This window comes from Canis lupus, chromosome 5, assembly GCF_048164855.1.
Source record: "Canis lupus baileyi chromosome 5, mCanLup2.hap1, whole genome shotgun sequence".
Classification (NCBI taxonomy): domain Eukaryota; kingdom Metazoa; phylum Chordata; class Mammalia; order Carnivora; family Canidae; genus Canis; species Canis lupus.
The window spans coordinates 42,621,742-42,635,539 of NC_132842.1; the positions used below are offsets into that span (position 1 = coordinate 42,621,742).

The following is a 13,798-nucleotide window of genomic DNA, read 5'->3' on the forward strand; positions in this document are numbered from 1 at the left end:
ACTGGAAGGCAATTATAAGGTATACCCATATTACCTACCTATTCACCTAATGATGCATTTGAAAGTTCTTGTAGGGTACTGTATAGCCACTATTTGTTATTAAATTGGTTAACAAAGGATTATAATTGAAAATGTATAAAACAGTTAGAGACTCTTCAACTTATATATTGAATATATAAACTTGGGCCTTTGAGGCTAAATTGAAATTATTAAGTGCTTTCAGTGTATGTTGATTTCTTGGCTACTTGTGCTTGGGAACGGCTAGAATTTATAGATTGATCAAGACCTACCCTTGTGAGCTCATCAATAATGTTCTGCTGCTCAATGACTTGAAGTTTTAAAAACTCTGTCTCTTGTTCTTCATTAGCTTGATCGAGGTCATTCAGAGATTTTAATTTCTTTAGGGGTGGGTGGGATGTTATTTTTTCTCTCTGGATTGGAAAAGAAGAAAGTATAGGCACAGAATTTAAAAATCTCAAACTTGAGCAGTTAACATAAAATACTTATAGAAACTTTATAAGGCTCCAGCTAAATTTGAAAATTGCTCAGCTTCACATACACACCAACCAAAACCCTCAAATATATTTTATTTGCTACAAGTCAAATTCATTGGGGATGTCTGAAGATCTCTGTTAAGGAGCATATGACCTTATTGCTTGTCCCATACATATGATGGCATCTATTTCTCGACTGTTATGCAATGTTTCAGAAGATGAGAGATGCCCATCATACAGTTCTATAAAGAGCATGTTAGTGACATTCTTGGAAGGAAGTTTCTGTGGCTGAGGAGCTATGTTGAAAGTTTGCCTTCTCTACTGGGGAGATTTTAGAAAGTGTGCAGATTCCTGGAAGCACTCCTACCATTCTGCAAATTTAGAAACCCCTTAAAATTCAGAGCCAGCAACCTTCTCTTGCTTTTTTTCCTTTAAGATTCCTTGCTTACACAGGAAAAAAACCAAACTTTCAAGAATAGCATTGTATTTTAAAAACAAACTGAGAGAGAACAACAAATCAGGTTATTGGAGTAATATAAAGAAGGAAGCTGCAGCTTTGCAGAGTCTGTGATACACACCATTTCTGAATTTTCCTTGGTAACGGCTTTTAGCTTCTCTTCCATGCGCTGCAAAGACACCATCAGTTCATCGTTTCTCTTGGCGAGGCACTTGTTCCTTTCCAGAAGAGGCTTACATTGTTTCTCGGTTTCCCGCACACGTTTTAACTGGGAAGACACAAGTTATAATTTGTCTCTTGTGCTGGAGTGGATGAGGGGGCAGAAGGGGTGAAAGCCCATTGGAAGTCACCGTGGTCTGCTTCACTATGTGTCTCAGAACTGACTCTTTCTTTTTTTTTTTAAAGATTTTATTTATTCATGAAAGACGGAAAGAGAGAGAGAGAGAGAGGCAGAGACACAGGCAGAGAGAGAAGCAGGCTCCATGCAGGGAGCCCGATGTGGGACTTGATCCCAGGACTCCAGGATCACACCCTGGGCTGAAGGCAGATGCTTAACGGCTGAGCCACCCAGGCGTCCCGAACTTACTTACTTACTTTCTTTCTTTCTTTCTTTCTTTCTTTCTTTCTTTCTTCTTTCTTTTCTTTTCTTTTTTAAAAAATATTTTATTTATTTACTCATGAGAGACACAGAGAGAGAGGCAGAGACCTAGGCAGAGGGAGAAGCAGGCTTCCTGCAGGGAGCCTGATGCGTGACTCCATCCCAGGACCTTGGGATCATGACCTGAGCCAAAGGCAGACGCTCAACCGCTGAGCCACCCAGGTACCCCAGAACTAACCATTTCCATCCTTCATTTAACAACCTGACTGCTTTGTTTTCAGTTTCCTCTAATTGTTTTTCATCATAGCATTCACAACTCTGCATCAAGTATTACATTCAAGGAGGTGCTGCTAAGGTTCTGCATTTGGAAATGCTGGGGAAGAGCAATCATATGCCTTGCTTGCTCATTATTCCCCCGGCCCAGGTACCCTGCTATGCTCAGTCCCAATCTCATGCTGCTCATCCCTCTCCCCAGGCCTGCAATGACCCCTCACTGGCTCAGAGAGATAAAGTAACTCATAAGAATCACAAGTCACTAGATAGTATGACCCGGACCGAAAGCCAAGCCTGGTTGTCATCAAAGCCTGTTCTTCTTGTGAGAGATGTTGCTAAGACTCCTGATACCATACTAAGCCTGCTTATTTTTATTTATTTAAGATTTTTTTGTTTTTTTGGTAATCTCGACATCTAACGTGGGGCTCAAACCCACAACTCTGAGAGCAAGAGTCCCATCCTCTTCTGACTAAGCCAGCTAAGTGCCCCAAGGATGTTTATTTTTAAGAAAATGTGATTGAGAAAATTAATATACTCTCAAAACTCTACTGACATTTGTGTTTAAGAACACTTAATTCTCACTGAGCCTAGGAAAAGTATGATTACATTCTTATCCACCCATAATTAAGAATGACCATACTCTGGTTTGCCAGTTAGATTAAGGCAGGGTTCTCAACCTCTACACTCTAGGCATTTTGGGCTAGATTGTTTTTTTCTTTTTTTTAATCTTTTTTTTTTAATTTTTATTTATTTATGATAGTCACACAGAGAGAGAGAGGGAGAGAGGCAGAGACATAGGCAGAGGGAGAAGCAGGCTCCATGCACCGGGAGCCCAACGTGGGATTCGATCCCGGGTCTCCAGGATCGTGCCCTGGGCCAAAGGCAGGTGCTAAACCGCTGCGCCACCCAGGGATCCCATAGATTGTTCTTTTCTTAAAGATTTTATTCATTTATTCATGAGAATAGAGGCAGAGACAAAGAGAGAGGCAAAGACACAGGCAGAGGGAGCAGCAGGCTCCCTGTGGGGAGTTGTATGTGAGACTTGATTCCAGGACCCTGGGATCACAATCTGAGCCAAAAGCAGACACTCAACCACTGAGCCACCTAGGTGCCCTTGGACTAGGTATTTTTTGTCATGAGAAGATGTCCTGGGTCATAGGGCAGGTCTATTTTTAACTCTTTGAGCTGCACTGTTGGGGATTTACACCAAAGATACAGATGCAATGAAATGCTGGGACACCTGCACCCCGATGTTTATAGCAGCAATGTCCACAATAGCCAAACTGTGGAAGGAGCCTCGGTGTCCATCGAAAGATGAATAGATAAAGAAGCTGTGGTTTATGTATACAATGGAATATTCCTCAGCCATTAGAAACGACAAATACCCACCATTTGCTTCAACATGGATGGAACTGGAGGGTATTATGCTGAGTGAAATAAGTCAATCGGAGAAGGACAAACATTATATGTTCTCATTCATTTGGGGAATATAAATAATAGTGAAAAGGATTAGAAGGGAAGGGAGAAGAAATGGGTAGGAAATATCAGGAAGGGAGACAGAACATTAAGACTCCTGACTCTGGGAAACGAACTAGGGGTGGTGGAAGGGGAGGAGGGCGGGGGGTGGGGGTGAATGGGTGATGGGCACTGAGGGGGGCACTTGACGGGATGAGCACTGGGTGTTATTCTGTATGTTGGCAAATTGAACACCAATGAAAAATAAATTTATTATTTAAAAAAAAAAAAGAAGATGTCCTGGGTATTATAGAATGTTTAGCAGCATCCCTGGTCTCTACCCACTAGATGCTGGTAACATTCTCGTAGTTGTGACAATCACTGCCAAAACTGCTTCTAGCTGAGAACCATTGGTCTAATTTTATGAATGCCGCCTTAGGGTAATCGTTAATAATCCCCTCTTTTACTCTCAAAACTCTCATTTGGATGACGTATCTTACGGTCCCTCTATACACAATGATTTCCATGTTAAAGTTCCCATGCTTATTTCAGTGATTTTATACTAATAATTCTGAATGAGTATGTATTGGGGGAGGGGTACTGAAGCAAGGGAAGTGGTGGGGTGTTACAGAACCATCTGACAAGACTGTTTAAAGTACTCATTCCTATTTTTGAGAATCTAATGTTTTAGGAAGTGCTGGGGTAGGAGACTTAGCTACCTATAAATATTTGAAACAGCTGCTTGTGGGATTCTAAAACAGTACTCCCCGACTGTATCTTTTTTTTTTAAATATACTCTTTTTTTAAAAAAGATTTATTTATTTATTCATGAGAGACACAGACTGAGAGAGAGAGGCAGAGACACAGGCAGAGGGAGAAGCAGACCTGCATGGAGGCCGATGCAGGACTGATCCCGGATCCCAGGATCACGACCTGAGCCAAAGGCAGGTGCCCAACCTCTGAGCCACCCAGGCGTCCCTCCCCAACTGTCATTTGAAAACTCATTTTATATCAAAGGCCAAAATTTTTCATAACCTCATTTAATCCTCAGATTTGAGTTTCAGTATCTGAAGAAATCATATTAGATATTAAGTACATACAAGGACAAACAAATTATTCCACTAGGTTCATTATTTTAAACTTTGTCTCTCTCCTTTTTAAAGATTTTATTTATTCATTTATTTGAGAGAGAAGAGAGAGCACAAGTTGGGGAAGAGGGAAATGGAGAAGCAGAGTCTCTGCTGAGCAGGGAGCCCGACACACACGGGGCTCTATCCTAAGATCCTGGGATCATGACCTGAGCTGAAGGCAGACACTTAACTGACTGAGCCACCCAGGCGCCCCTAAACTTTGTCTCTTTTCTGAAGGTCAATGACAAGAGTTTTAAACAGTTAAATTTACTTAGTAGATGCTATTTATGAAAGACACAGGAAAACACAACTAAAAGGAAATATCGGTAATTCTATTATACATTAGTAGCCATAGATCCAAAGTACAAAAGAACTGTTCCTTTTAAAAGATATAGCTTAAATACTATTAAGAAAGTGTAAGGGTCAATATAGACATTCATGGAACCACCAAAAGAAAAAAATATGGTGCAACTAACATCAGACCAAGATTTTAAGTCAAGAAGTATTACTAAAGATTAAAAAAAACTAATGATGCAAACACTTAACAAATCTTAATTTAGATGTACCTAGTAACATAACTTCAAATATATATAAAGCAAACTCGACTGTACTAAGAATAGATATGGACAAATCTGTTAGGAGAAGCACACAAAAGCATTATAAAGATATAGGAGATTTTAAACAGGACTATTAATGAAATTGACTCAAAATACACGCTATGATTACAGAGTATACCTCCTTTTCATGGGAACATGGACCATTTCTAAAATTGACAATATGCTACCATCATAAAGCAAATCTCAACATATTTTAAAGAATAAAATGATATAAAGTATGCCTGAGTAAATGTAACATTGTGTGTCAAGGGCACTTCAACTTAAAAAAAAAATAATACAAAGTATATTCCCTGACTATAGTGGAATTAAGGTAGAAATCAGTAACAGAAAGTTAACTAAAAAATCTCCAAATGTTTGGAAGTTAAGCCTTACAGTGCTAAGGTACCCAACGGTTAAACAAGAAATCATACATTATAAAAGATTTTGAACTAAATAACAATACATTATGACTTAAAAAAACATATGGGATGAAACTAGTCATGTTTAGAGACATTTATGACCTAAAATGCATATATTTGGAAAACAGGAAAGGCTGAAAATAACTTTTTTGTACCAAGAGCCACCAGTAAGAAGGTAAAATGTAAGGCACAGAGCAGGATTTTTTTTTTAAAGATTTGTTTATTTTAGTGTGAGAGAGAGAGTGCACTGCAAACAAGAAGGGAGGAAGAGCAATGGGAGAGGGAGAGAGAAACTTAAGCAGATTCCTCATTGAGCATGGGGTCCAACAGGGGGGGCTCCATCCCAGGACCCTGAGATCATGACCTGAGTGGAAACCAAGAGTCCGTTTCATAACTGCACCACTCAGGTGGCCCCCAGAACAGAATATTTTATTTTATTTTATTTTATTTTATTTTATTTTATTTTATTATTTATTTATTTATTTATTTAATTTTATTTTTTAAACTTTATTTATTCATGAGAGACAGAGAGAGAGGCAGAGACACAGGCAGAGGGAGAAGCAGGCTCCATGCAGGGAGCCCAATGCGGGACTTGATCCCAGGACTCCAGGATCACGCCTTGGGCCAAAGACAGGCGTTAAACCACTGAGCCACCCAGGGATCCCCGGAACAGAATATTTTAAATACAAATGCCCAAAAATGATGTAAAGAATTCCTAATATTAATAAAAATGATAAAGGCAGCACAAAGGAAAATTTTACAAAGACAAAGAGCAAATCATATAAGGACACCCAAAAAGTCAAAAGATATTTGAAAAGCCACTCAACCTCATTATTAAGGAAAGTAAAAATTAAATCCTACAATAAGAATATCACTCACACCCACCATAATGACTAATATGATCAACGATCAGTGCATGTTGGCAAAGATGTGGAGAAACAGCAAGTCTCACATGCTGGTGGTGGGAATGTAACAATTCTAACAACTGGAAACCCGGCAACCACTACTGAAGCTGACCACACACATACACCACAACCCAATCATTCTGCTCCTTGGTAAGTTCTCAGCAGAATGTCAGTGTCAGTACCACTAACATTAAAACCATTAAAAAACAAACAAACAAAACCATTAAAAAACAATATAAATGTCCATTAATAACCGAAGAATACTGAGGTGTATTAAGTGAATACAAACAGAGTAAGGAAATGAATGAATGATACTTATGATACAATGAATGACTTTCACAAAATGTAATGCTGGGCAAAAAAGCCAGACACAGAAGAGTAATTAGTGTATGATGCCATTTACAAAACATTTTTAAAAATGGTGACAGACATCTATAGTGATAGAATTCAGTACAGTGATTAAACCTAGAAGTATGTGACTGGCAGTCATCACAAGAATGGGAGGCTCTGAGGTGCTGGTAATCTTCCAGGTACTCATCTGGGTGGTGGTTATTGGGTGTATCACTTTGGGTGTATTTATTAAACTGGGCTTTTATTATTTGTGCACTTTTCTTTATTATATTTCTACAACATCATATCTACTTTTTAAAAGAAAACCCTTAACAAAACAAAAAAAATAAATAATTCTGGTCCAAACTCACCAGTTCGTTTCGTTCATCTCCAAGCAGGGTGTTCCTGTCTTCTAATTTTCTTATAGTGGCATTCAATTCAGCTATTCTCTTTTGATTTCTTCTCAAATCCTACACATGAAAAGTAAAATGGATATTTCTTCAATTAACACTTCTCACAAAGTTTTGGAATTCCACTCATAAAAGTAAGAGACTTGGTTCCTTTCATCTGACTTATAAGGTGAGAGTAAAATGTTCCATATTCAGACGAAAGTAAATATTAACCCTCTTCTAACCCTTAATATTCGCTACTTGGGTTGAAGACCAGGCCTGGTTGAAAATGCAAATGAATTCCATGTGGCAGATATTCTCTGGAGCCCTGACTCTTGGCAGGTAGAGCAGTAGGTGGATGGATGGGCCTATCAGATCTGTGAGCTATGAGATCAAGGTCATGCATGTCATGATTACAATAGGTTCGGGAAGCATCTCTTAAGTCAAGGCTGCACATTGCTTTCCACAGCTAAGACAGATGTCCTATCACGCTTAGCCAAAGAGTAGAGGGTAGGGCTGGGTTTTGAAAATTCCTGCATACTCCTAGAGAAAAAAGTCAGTGTGAGAAGGTTGGTGCATTACCTTCATGCATGAAAGGCAGTAGCTTATAAGATAGCCATTGCTGGTACATTTTGCCCAGAGCTACTGGCTTCCCCACTGGCATAATTACCATGGGTCACTTTACACTTGCGACTCATGGATTAATTCTATGCTCTAGAGTCCACAGGACCATTATACACTTGCATTCCATTATCATCTTACATTTTGATAGTGCTGTACTGTTTTTTAAAATATTTATTTATTTATTTATTTATTTATTTATTTATTTATTTATTTATAGTGCTGTGCTGTTGGCAAAGCAGTTCCACACATATTTTATCTCCCGATTCATAAAATCCTAGAGGATTCAGCAGAACGGGGAAGATTCAGGGAGGTCATAACTCGTTCAAGGTCTTGTGGCTACTTTGAATAGATCCTTAATTGATATCTATTGAATGGTAACTATGAACCAGACACTGTGCTCAATATTTTACAGACCATCTCTTGTAGACCTTGAACAGCCTTACAGAGTACCAATACTGCCTCTCTTTTACAGATGAGGAAACTCTGAGCAGTAAAACGATTTGCTTAAGGTCATACAGTAAGTGGCAGTCCAGAATTTGAACTAAGTAGTCTGACCCTAGAGCTCATTCTCTTGATAATTTTGCTGCATTGCAGGTAAATGTCAGTGATAGAACTAAAACATACATCTGCTAAATCCTGGTTCTGCCACCTACGCGGATATATATATCCTGAATACCAATTCATAAATTATTCATTACTCGGTTCTAAGTACTACTTTGGAACCTATCTCTGTTGCTAAATAATACATTTTCATCTTTTTAGCAGCTACATAATTTGAAAGGTATGTTATGAAAGTCAACTACATACAAGCTGATTTCTATGGTTGCAGTTCTAAAAATAATTTCTCATATAAAATAATGAAAAGCCAAGGTAATAAGTGGCAAGTTCAATCAGACTAGAAGCTTTCAGATGATGATTTAAGTGGTTTGGTTTTTTATATAGTTATACATTTTGACCCCTGTAGATGACAACTGTCTTTGCCAATTTCAAAACCAATGGTTCACACAAGGGAAAATCACTAGTCTTGGCAAGAGGCAAAGTAGTTTCATCTAATTTATGACTCTTATAACAGGCTGAAGTTTGGATAGGTATCACGTGGGTAGAAAAATTCTATGAAAGATTTAAAAAGACCTGTAATTCTCTTGTGATCAGCTAATGCAGTGCAGACCACTTTGTTGTCTATGAGTTTAGAAAACCCTGTTCCCAAGATACTAGCTGGTTTTATAGTAGGAGGTACAATTGATTTCTCTGCAGTAAACAGGAAAAGAGCTTAAATGAAAAGTAAAACTTGGGAGCTAAATAAAAGATGACTCTTGAGTTCTTCACTTCAGCTCGGACAGACTTACAGGACTGCCGCAGTGCTCAGAGCCGTCTCCTGCTCTTCCTGGAATTTCTCGTTTCGGACTGCTCATGTTACACTCGGCCTCCTTGACCAGAAAGAGCTGTTCATCCAAAGCTTCCTTCTGCAGCTGGAGTTTCTGTACATAGCCAGTTTGAGTCTCCAGTTCCTTTTCCAGGGAAAAGATGATCCTGTCCTTGGCTTTAATCTCATCCATCTGAATTAAATGACACCCAGGACATTTTATTTAACAATGCTGTAAAAAAACGCATTTTTACAATGGTATGAGTTTAATTTCTTTCCGCTGACTGTTATGGAAAAAAATGATGACCATGACAGGTATGCTGAATTTATGACAAGGCAACATTGTGCAATGAAAGGCTATCCTAGGATCATCAGGGATCAAGGAGAATAACCTTTTCTCTCTGGTACACCTTGGGTAGATACTTTAGTTCAATATATTGTTTGAAGTGGTCTAGGTTGGTTGGATTTAGAAAGGTAAATTTAACTTTAAAATGGGTCATTTTAAAAATAAAATAAAATGGATCATTCGAGTTAATAAAGACATACTTGATATTCCATGACAGTGTTTCCTAGGACAATTTTTCATGTTTCCTCCTGTTTGGAGGAATATAGCCTTTAAGATCACTTTAAACAGCAGAAGCCACTATGAATTGGTCACTTTTTACTTTCAGAAGCCTTGTCAGTTATTAAGGCCAATATGTTTGCATTCAGGTGTGAATGTGGAGTGAATTCAGGAGTGAACTTGGAACATGGTTCATGTTCTGTGGATCTTCCCATTCCTTTCCATATTTCAGAGCAAAAAGCTAAGGCAACCATTTTATCATCATTGTCAGAAAACTGGTTGGATGGAACAAGAAGAGGAATGTGAAACACCTGGTATTATTAGCCACTGTTTCCTGCCTTGATCTGTGGGACATATTTCTTGGTCTCAACATTCACCTCTGTTAAACCTTGGCATTGTCTCAGAATTATCTGTTAACTAAAGGCCATAAGCGTTGAATACCAATTGATCAGTTTCACTGGGGCTGAAAAAATTTTGCCATCCCTGGTGAAGGCTAGTGAACTTAATGTCTGTAAACAATTTCTGAGGAGAGCATAACGATGAGGCAAAATCTTCTCATTTCATTATAGTTCATAAGAATATTCAAAATGGTGACAGGACAGAGACATTTAATACAAATGGTATTCTAGAGTTCTCTTAACAAAAATGTCTCGTTATTTATAACAAATTTACTTTGTGTAAATCTTTCTTTGCTGTGTTCCTTATATAAATATACCTATGTATATATTTATAACAAAAATTGCCGCCTAGTCCCATTTTTCCACAGGTAAGTATCTGCGAGCTACTGCCTCTTGATTACAGGATCACATTACACAGGATTACATCAATTTTGGAAGGATGTGGGGCTAAATTCTGCATGGTCCTGAGATATCATCTGATAACATGGTGAGTAGTCAAACACTGTCCTGTCAATTTAGGAATGAAAGCACTGTCTTTACTTTCTACCTCCTTGTAGAAGATTTGAACCCAGTGTTATTGCTAACCAGGTAGTACATTCATATGTTAGAGCTGTCATCTACGATGTCATTCACAGTTTACCATGGCTCCTAGTGGGTTACCTCCATGCTCCTAGTGGGTTCTGACGTACCCCACCTAAATGAACTTGTTGGAAATTACTGTTACTGTCCATATAATCATCTTCATCATCACCATCATCATAACTAAAAGTTATTAATTTTTTTTATAGTCAAGGCACTATCCTCAGAGCTTTACATCCTTATCTCCTTTGATAACAATCCTATTACACAAGTTCTGTTATCACCACTTTACAGACCATAACCGAGGACCTAAAGGGTTAAAAACTTTGTCATAATCTTACGGCAAATAGGTGATGAAGCCAGATTTTAAATTCAATCTTTTGACTCCAGAGCCCATTCTTTTTTTTTTTTTTAATTTATTTATGATAGTCACACAGAGAGAGAGAGAGGCAGAGACACAGGCAGAGGGAGAAGCAGGCTCCATGCACCGGGAGCCCGACGTGGGATTCGATCCTGGGTCTCCAGGATCGCGCCCTGGGCCAAAGGCAGGCGCCAAACTGCTGCGCCACCCAGGGATCCCTCCAGAGCCCATTCTAATAGACTCCACAATACTGTTCCCAACATTATACTTATATCTCCAGCATCTTCCAAACCAGTTTTCTGTAGAATATCCAGTAATCAGTATTGATGATTTTCTGTTGTGTACTTGTAGTGGTTGTAAGCATGGACTCTGGTTTCAGAATACTGAAAATCTTCCAAAGTTCTAGTCCTTAGATGGGAAGGGGTGTCTTACTAGAATTCCCTGGGGAAATTTTCTAAACAGAATGGCTTTCACTTCTCTCCCTTCCAGTTTCAAAAATGGAGCTTGGGTGTGGGGGTAGTGACAGGACAAGAAGAAAAAAACTGAAGACAAGTGCATCTGTACTACTGAAAAAACTTCCTATGTCATTCTGTTTGCCCCTAGTTTTTTAACCACTCTTAGGGTAGCTCAGATTTTACATCGTTACTAAGAGAGACTGTATGTCTCCTTCAGCAATATGCTGGTAAAAGCAAGTCACAGAAAGAAACTACAGATCATGAAGGGGATATACTTGCAGATTTTGTATCGAAAACCATCAACAAACACAAATATTTGACATACAACATCCTTTTCATTTACCCACCTGCTGACTCCAGAGTTGGTGGTCCTGGTTCTTTCTTCATCAGCTGTTGTCATTTCAAAAACCAAAGGCAGGGCAGAGACCAATATTTCTGCACTGTGTTTGGTTTTTATTGTCAACCAGGGCAATAGAATGAATTGCAGACAAAGATTTTGGAAAGTGTGGAAAAGGCAACATTTTATGGTCACACTGTATTGCAGTACAAAGAAAACGACACGTTTAGCTTTTTAAAATGTTCTATGGTAACCACTTTTACTTAAAATCAAAATCTTAGAGATATGGTTCAGGGAATATAATTGGAGTTCTTAAAAAATAATTGCTTAGGATAGGCAGACGCAAAAGGAAAGTGTAGTTTTCCTAAGAAAATATTGTTACTATTCTTATTATTTTTAAATATTTTATTTTGAAGTATTCTCTGCCCCTGATGTGGGGCTTGAACTCACAACCCTGAGATCGAGAGTCACATGCTCCACCAACTGAGCCAGCCAGGTGCCCAGAAAATATTATTGTTAGAGAAGCATAAAGTGCTTTCTAACAGGTGAAGAGTAATTTGATAAGACATAAAGATTTGATAAAATATAACAAATGAGTATAGATGCACGTAAATGTTTCTTCTTAAATGGTCAATCTAGGACAATATGGCTTTCACACAATAATTGTATTTGTTTCACTGGTAGGTATGGTTAGAGACCAATGTGGCTTTTGGTCATACGTATTAAAAAGAAAGATCCAACTCTACAGGACTGAAGTTAAGTCTTGGAAATTGGCAATAGCAAATAAACTACTTAGGAATGACGTTTAGTTTAAAATTTATAACGGCCACTGTTTTGAATGGCCCTTGTTTATTTAGAGAAAGCCAATCTATTTTTAAAATGACTAGGGATCTTATAGCTCTATTTCTTGCTTTCAGACACAGTTCCTGGAAAGCAGACAGGTGAATCATTCAGGATGCTCTCAGCGGCCGCCACTTCCAGATACCTTGAAAGCCACAGAAGCTTCCCCATCCCTGTGAAATGCCAGGAACATTTTATAATTGGAAAGCCCACAAAACATGTTGATTTTAGAAGAGTTCATAATTTAGAATATTCTTATAGACATTCAAGTAAACAGGAGTCACTGAATAGATACTCTCCATATAAATGTGAGGCTGGAATAAACCGTTTTTAAGAAGAAAGGTGATTCCAATGTCTTCTACGCTTAACAATTTCGATTTTGGCTGGAGCGTATCTATCTGCTTACCCATCTACCCATCTACCTGTGGACCGACCGTGTATTTTGGACGGAGTGCTAGACAGGAGGTGGGCACCGTTTATAATCCACTCGTGAGAGACCCCAGAAGAGGCACACCCGTGGCGCCCTGAAACCTGGAAAGGAATGGCTGTAGGCCGCCGGCCGCCCTGGGTTACTAACCAGCCTCCGAATATCCCGCTCGGACTCCCACTTGATCTTCGAGATGGCTTCCTGGTGGGACTGATGCTCGCTCCTAAGGTCCCCAGCCTTGATTTTGTCCGCTTGGATCATATTGCTTAGAGCCTCGTCCACCTGCTTCTTGGCAGTTTTCAGGTCCGCGATCTCCTGTAGGAGCTTAAGGCGCTCGGCGTCAAACAGTTTCCGGGCCTCCTCCCGGGCCTCAATGGTGAGCGCTGTCCTTACTTTGTCACTGCTGCCGTCCCGGAGGGCACACAGAGCCGACTTGAGCCTCTGGATCTCTCCATCCCGCAGCTTCACCGTCCTGGACATTTCTTGCTCATGCTGCTTGATGAGATTCTCCCTCACGGCCTGCAGCTCCTTCATCTTCTCCTCATGGAGCTTGGCTTTGAGTTCTGTCACCAGGACCGTGTGCTTGCGCTGCTCCAGCTCCCGGATCCTCTTGGCTTCTTGAGTCTTCTCTCTTTCAAGCTTAGACACCTAAAGGCAGAGAGGCGAAAGCATGAACGCGATGAGCCTCCAAGGCCAGGTGTGCTCCTAAGCAGGGTGTCTAGCTCAGAGCCCTGGGCTCCCCCACTTCCTCACCTCTTCCAACTCAGCACTGTGTGCTGGGAGGGAAGAGAGCCACGAGCCTCTCA

The 13,798-nt window shown here is 39.5% G+C and overlaps 1 protein-coding gene across 20 annotated transcripts in view; it reads right to left on the reverse strand.

Moving 5' to 3' along the window:
• JAKMIP2 (janus kinase and microtubule interacting protein 2) overlaps nucleotides 1–13,798 on the reverse strand; it is a 178,489-nt gene that overhangs the window by 50,883 nt on the left and 113,808 nt on the right. For all 20 annotated transcript variants that reach the window (XR_012031187.1, XM_072826396.1, XM_072826411.1 and 17 more), the window contains 5 exons: nucleotides 13,143–13,640; nucleotides 9,017–9,226; nucleotides 7,029–7,127; nucleotides 1,073–1,219; nucleotides 291–431 (listed from right to left, as the gene is read on the reverse strand). Coding sequence is in view for 19 of the 20 variants with exons in the window: in XM_072826396.1 (XP_072682497.1) it covers nucleotides 291–431; nucleotides 1,073–1,219; nucleotides 7,029–7,127; nucleotides 9,017–9,226; nucleotides 13,143–13,640 (1,095 nt within the window). In the remaining variant the exon portion in view is untranslated. The remainder of the gene's footprint in view (nucleotides 1–290; nucleotides 432–1,072; nucleotides 1,220–7,028; nucleotides 7,128–9,016; nucleotides 9,227–13,142; nucleotides 13,641–13,798) is intronic.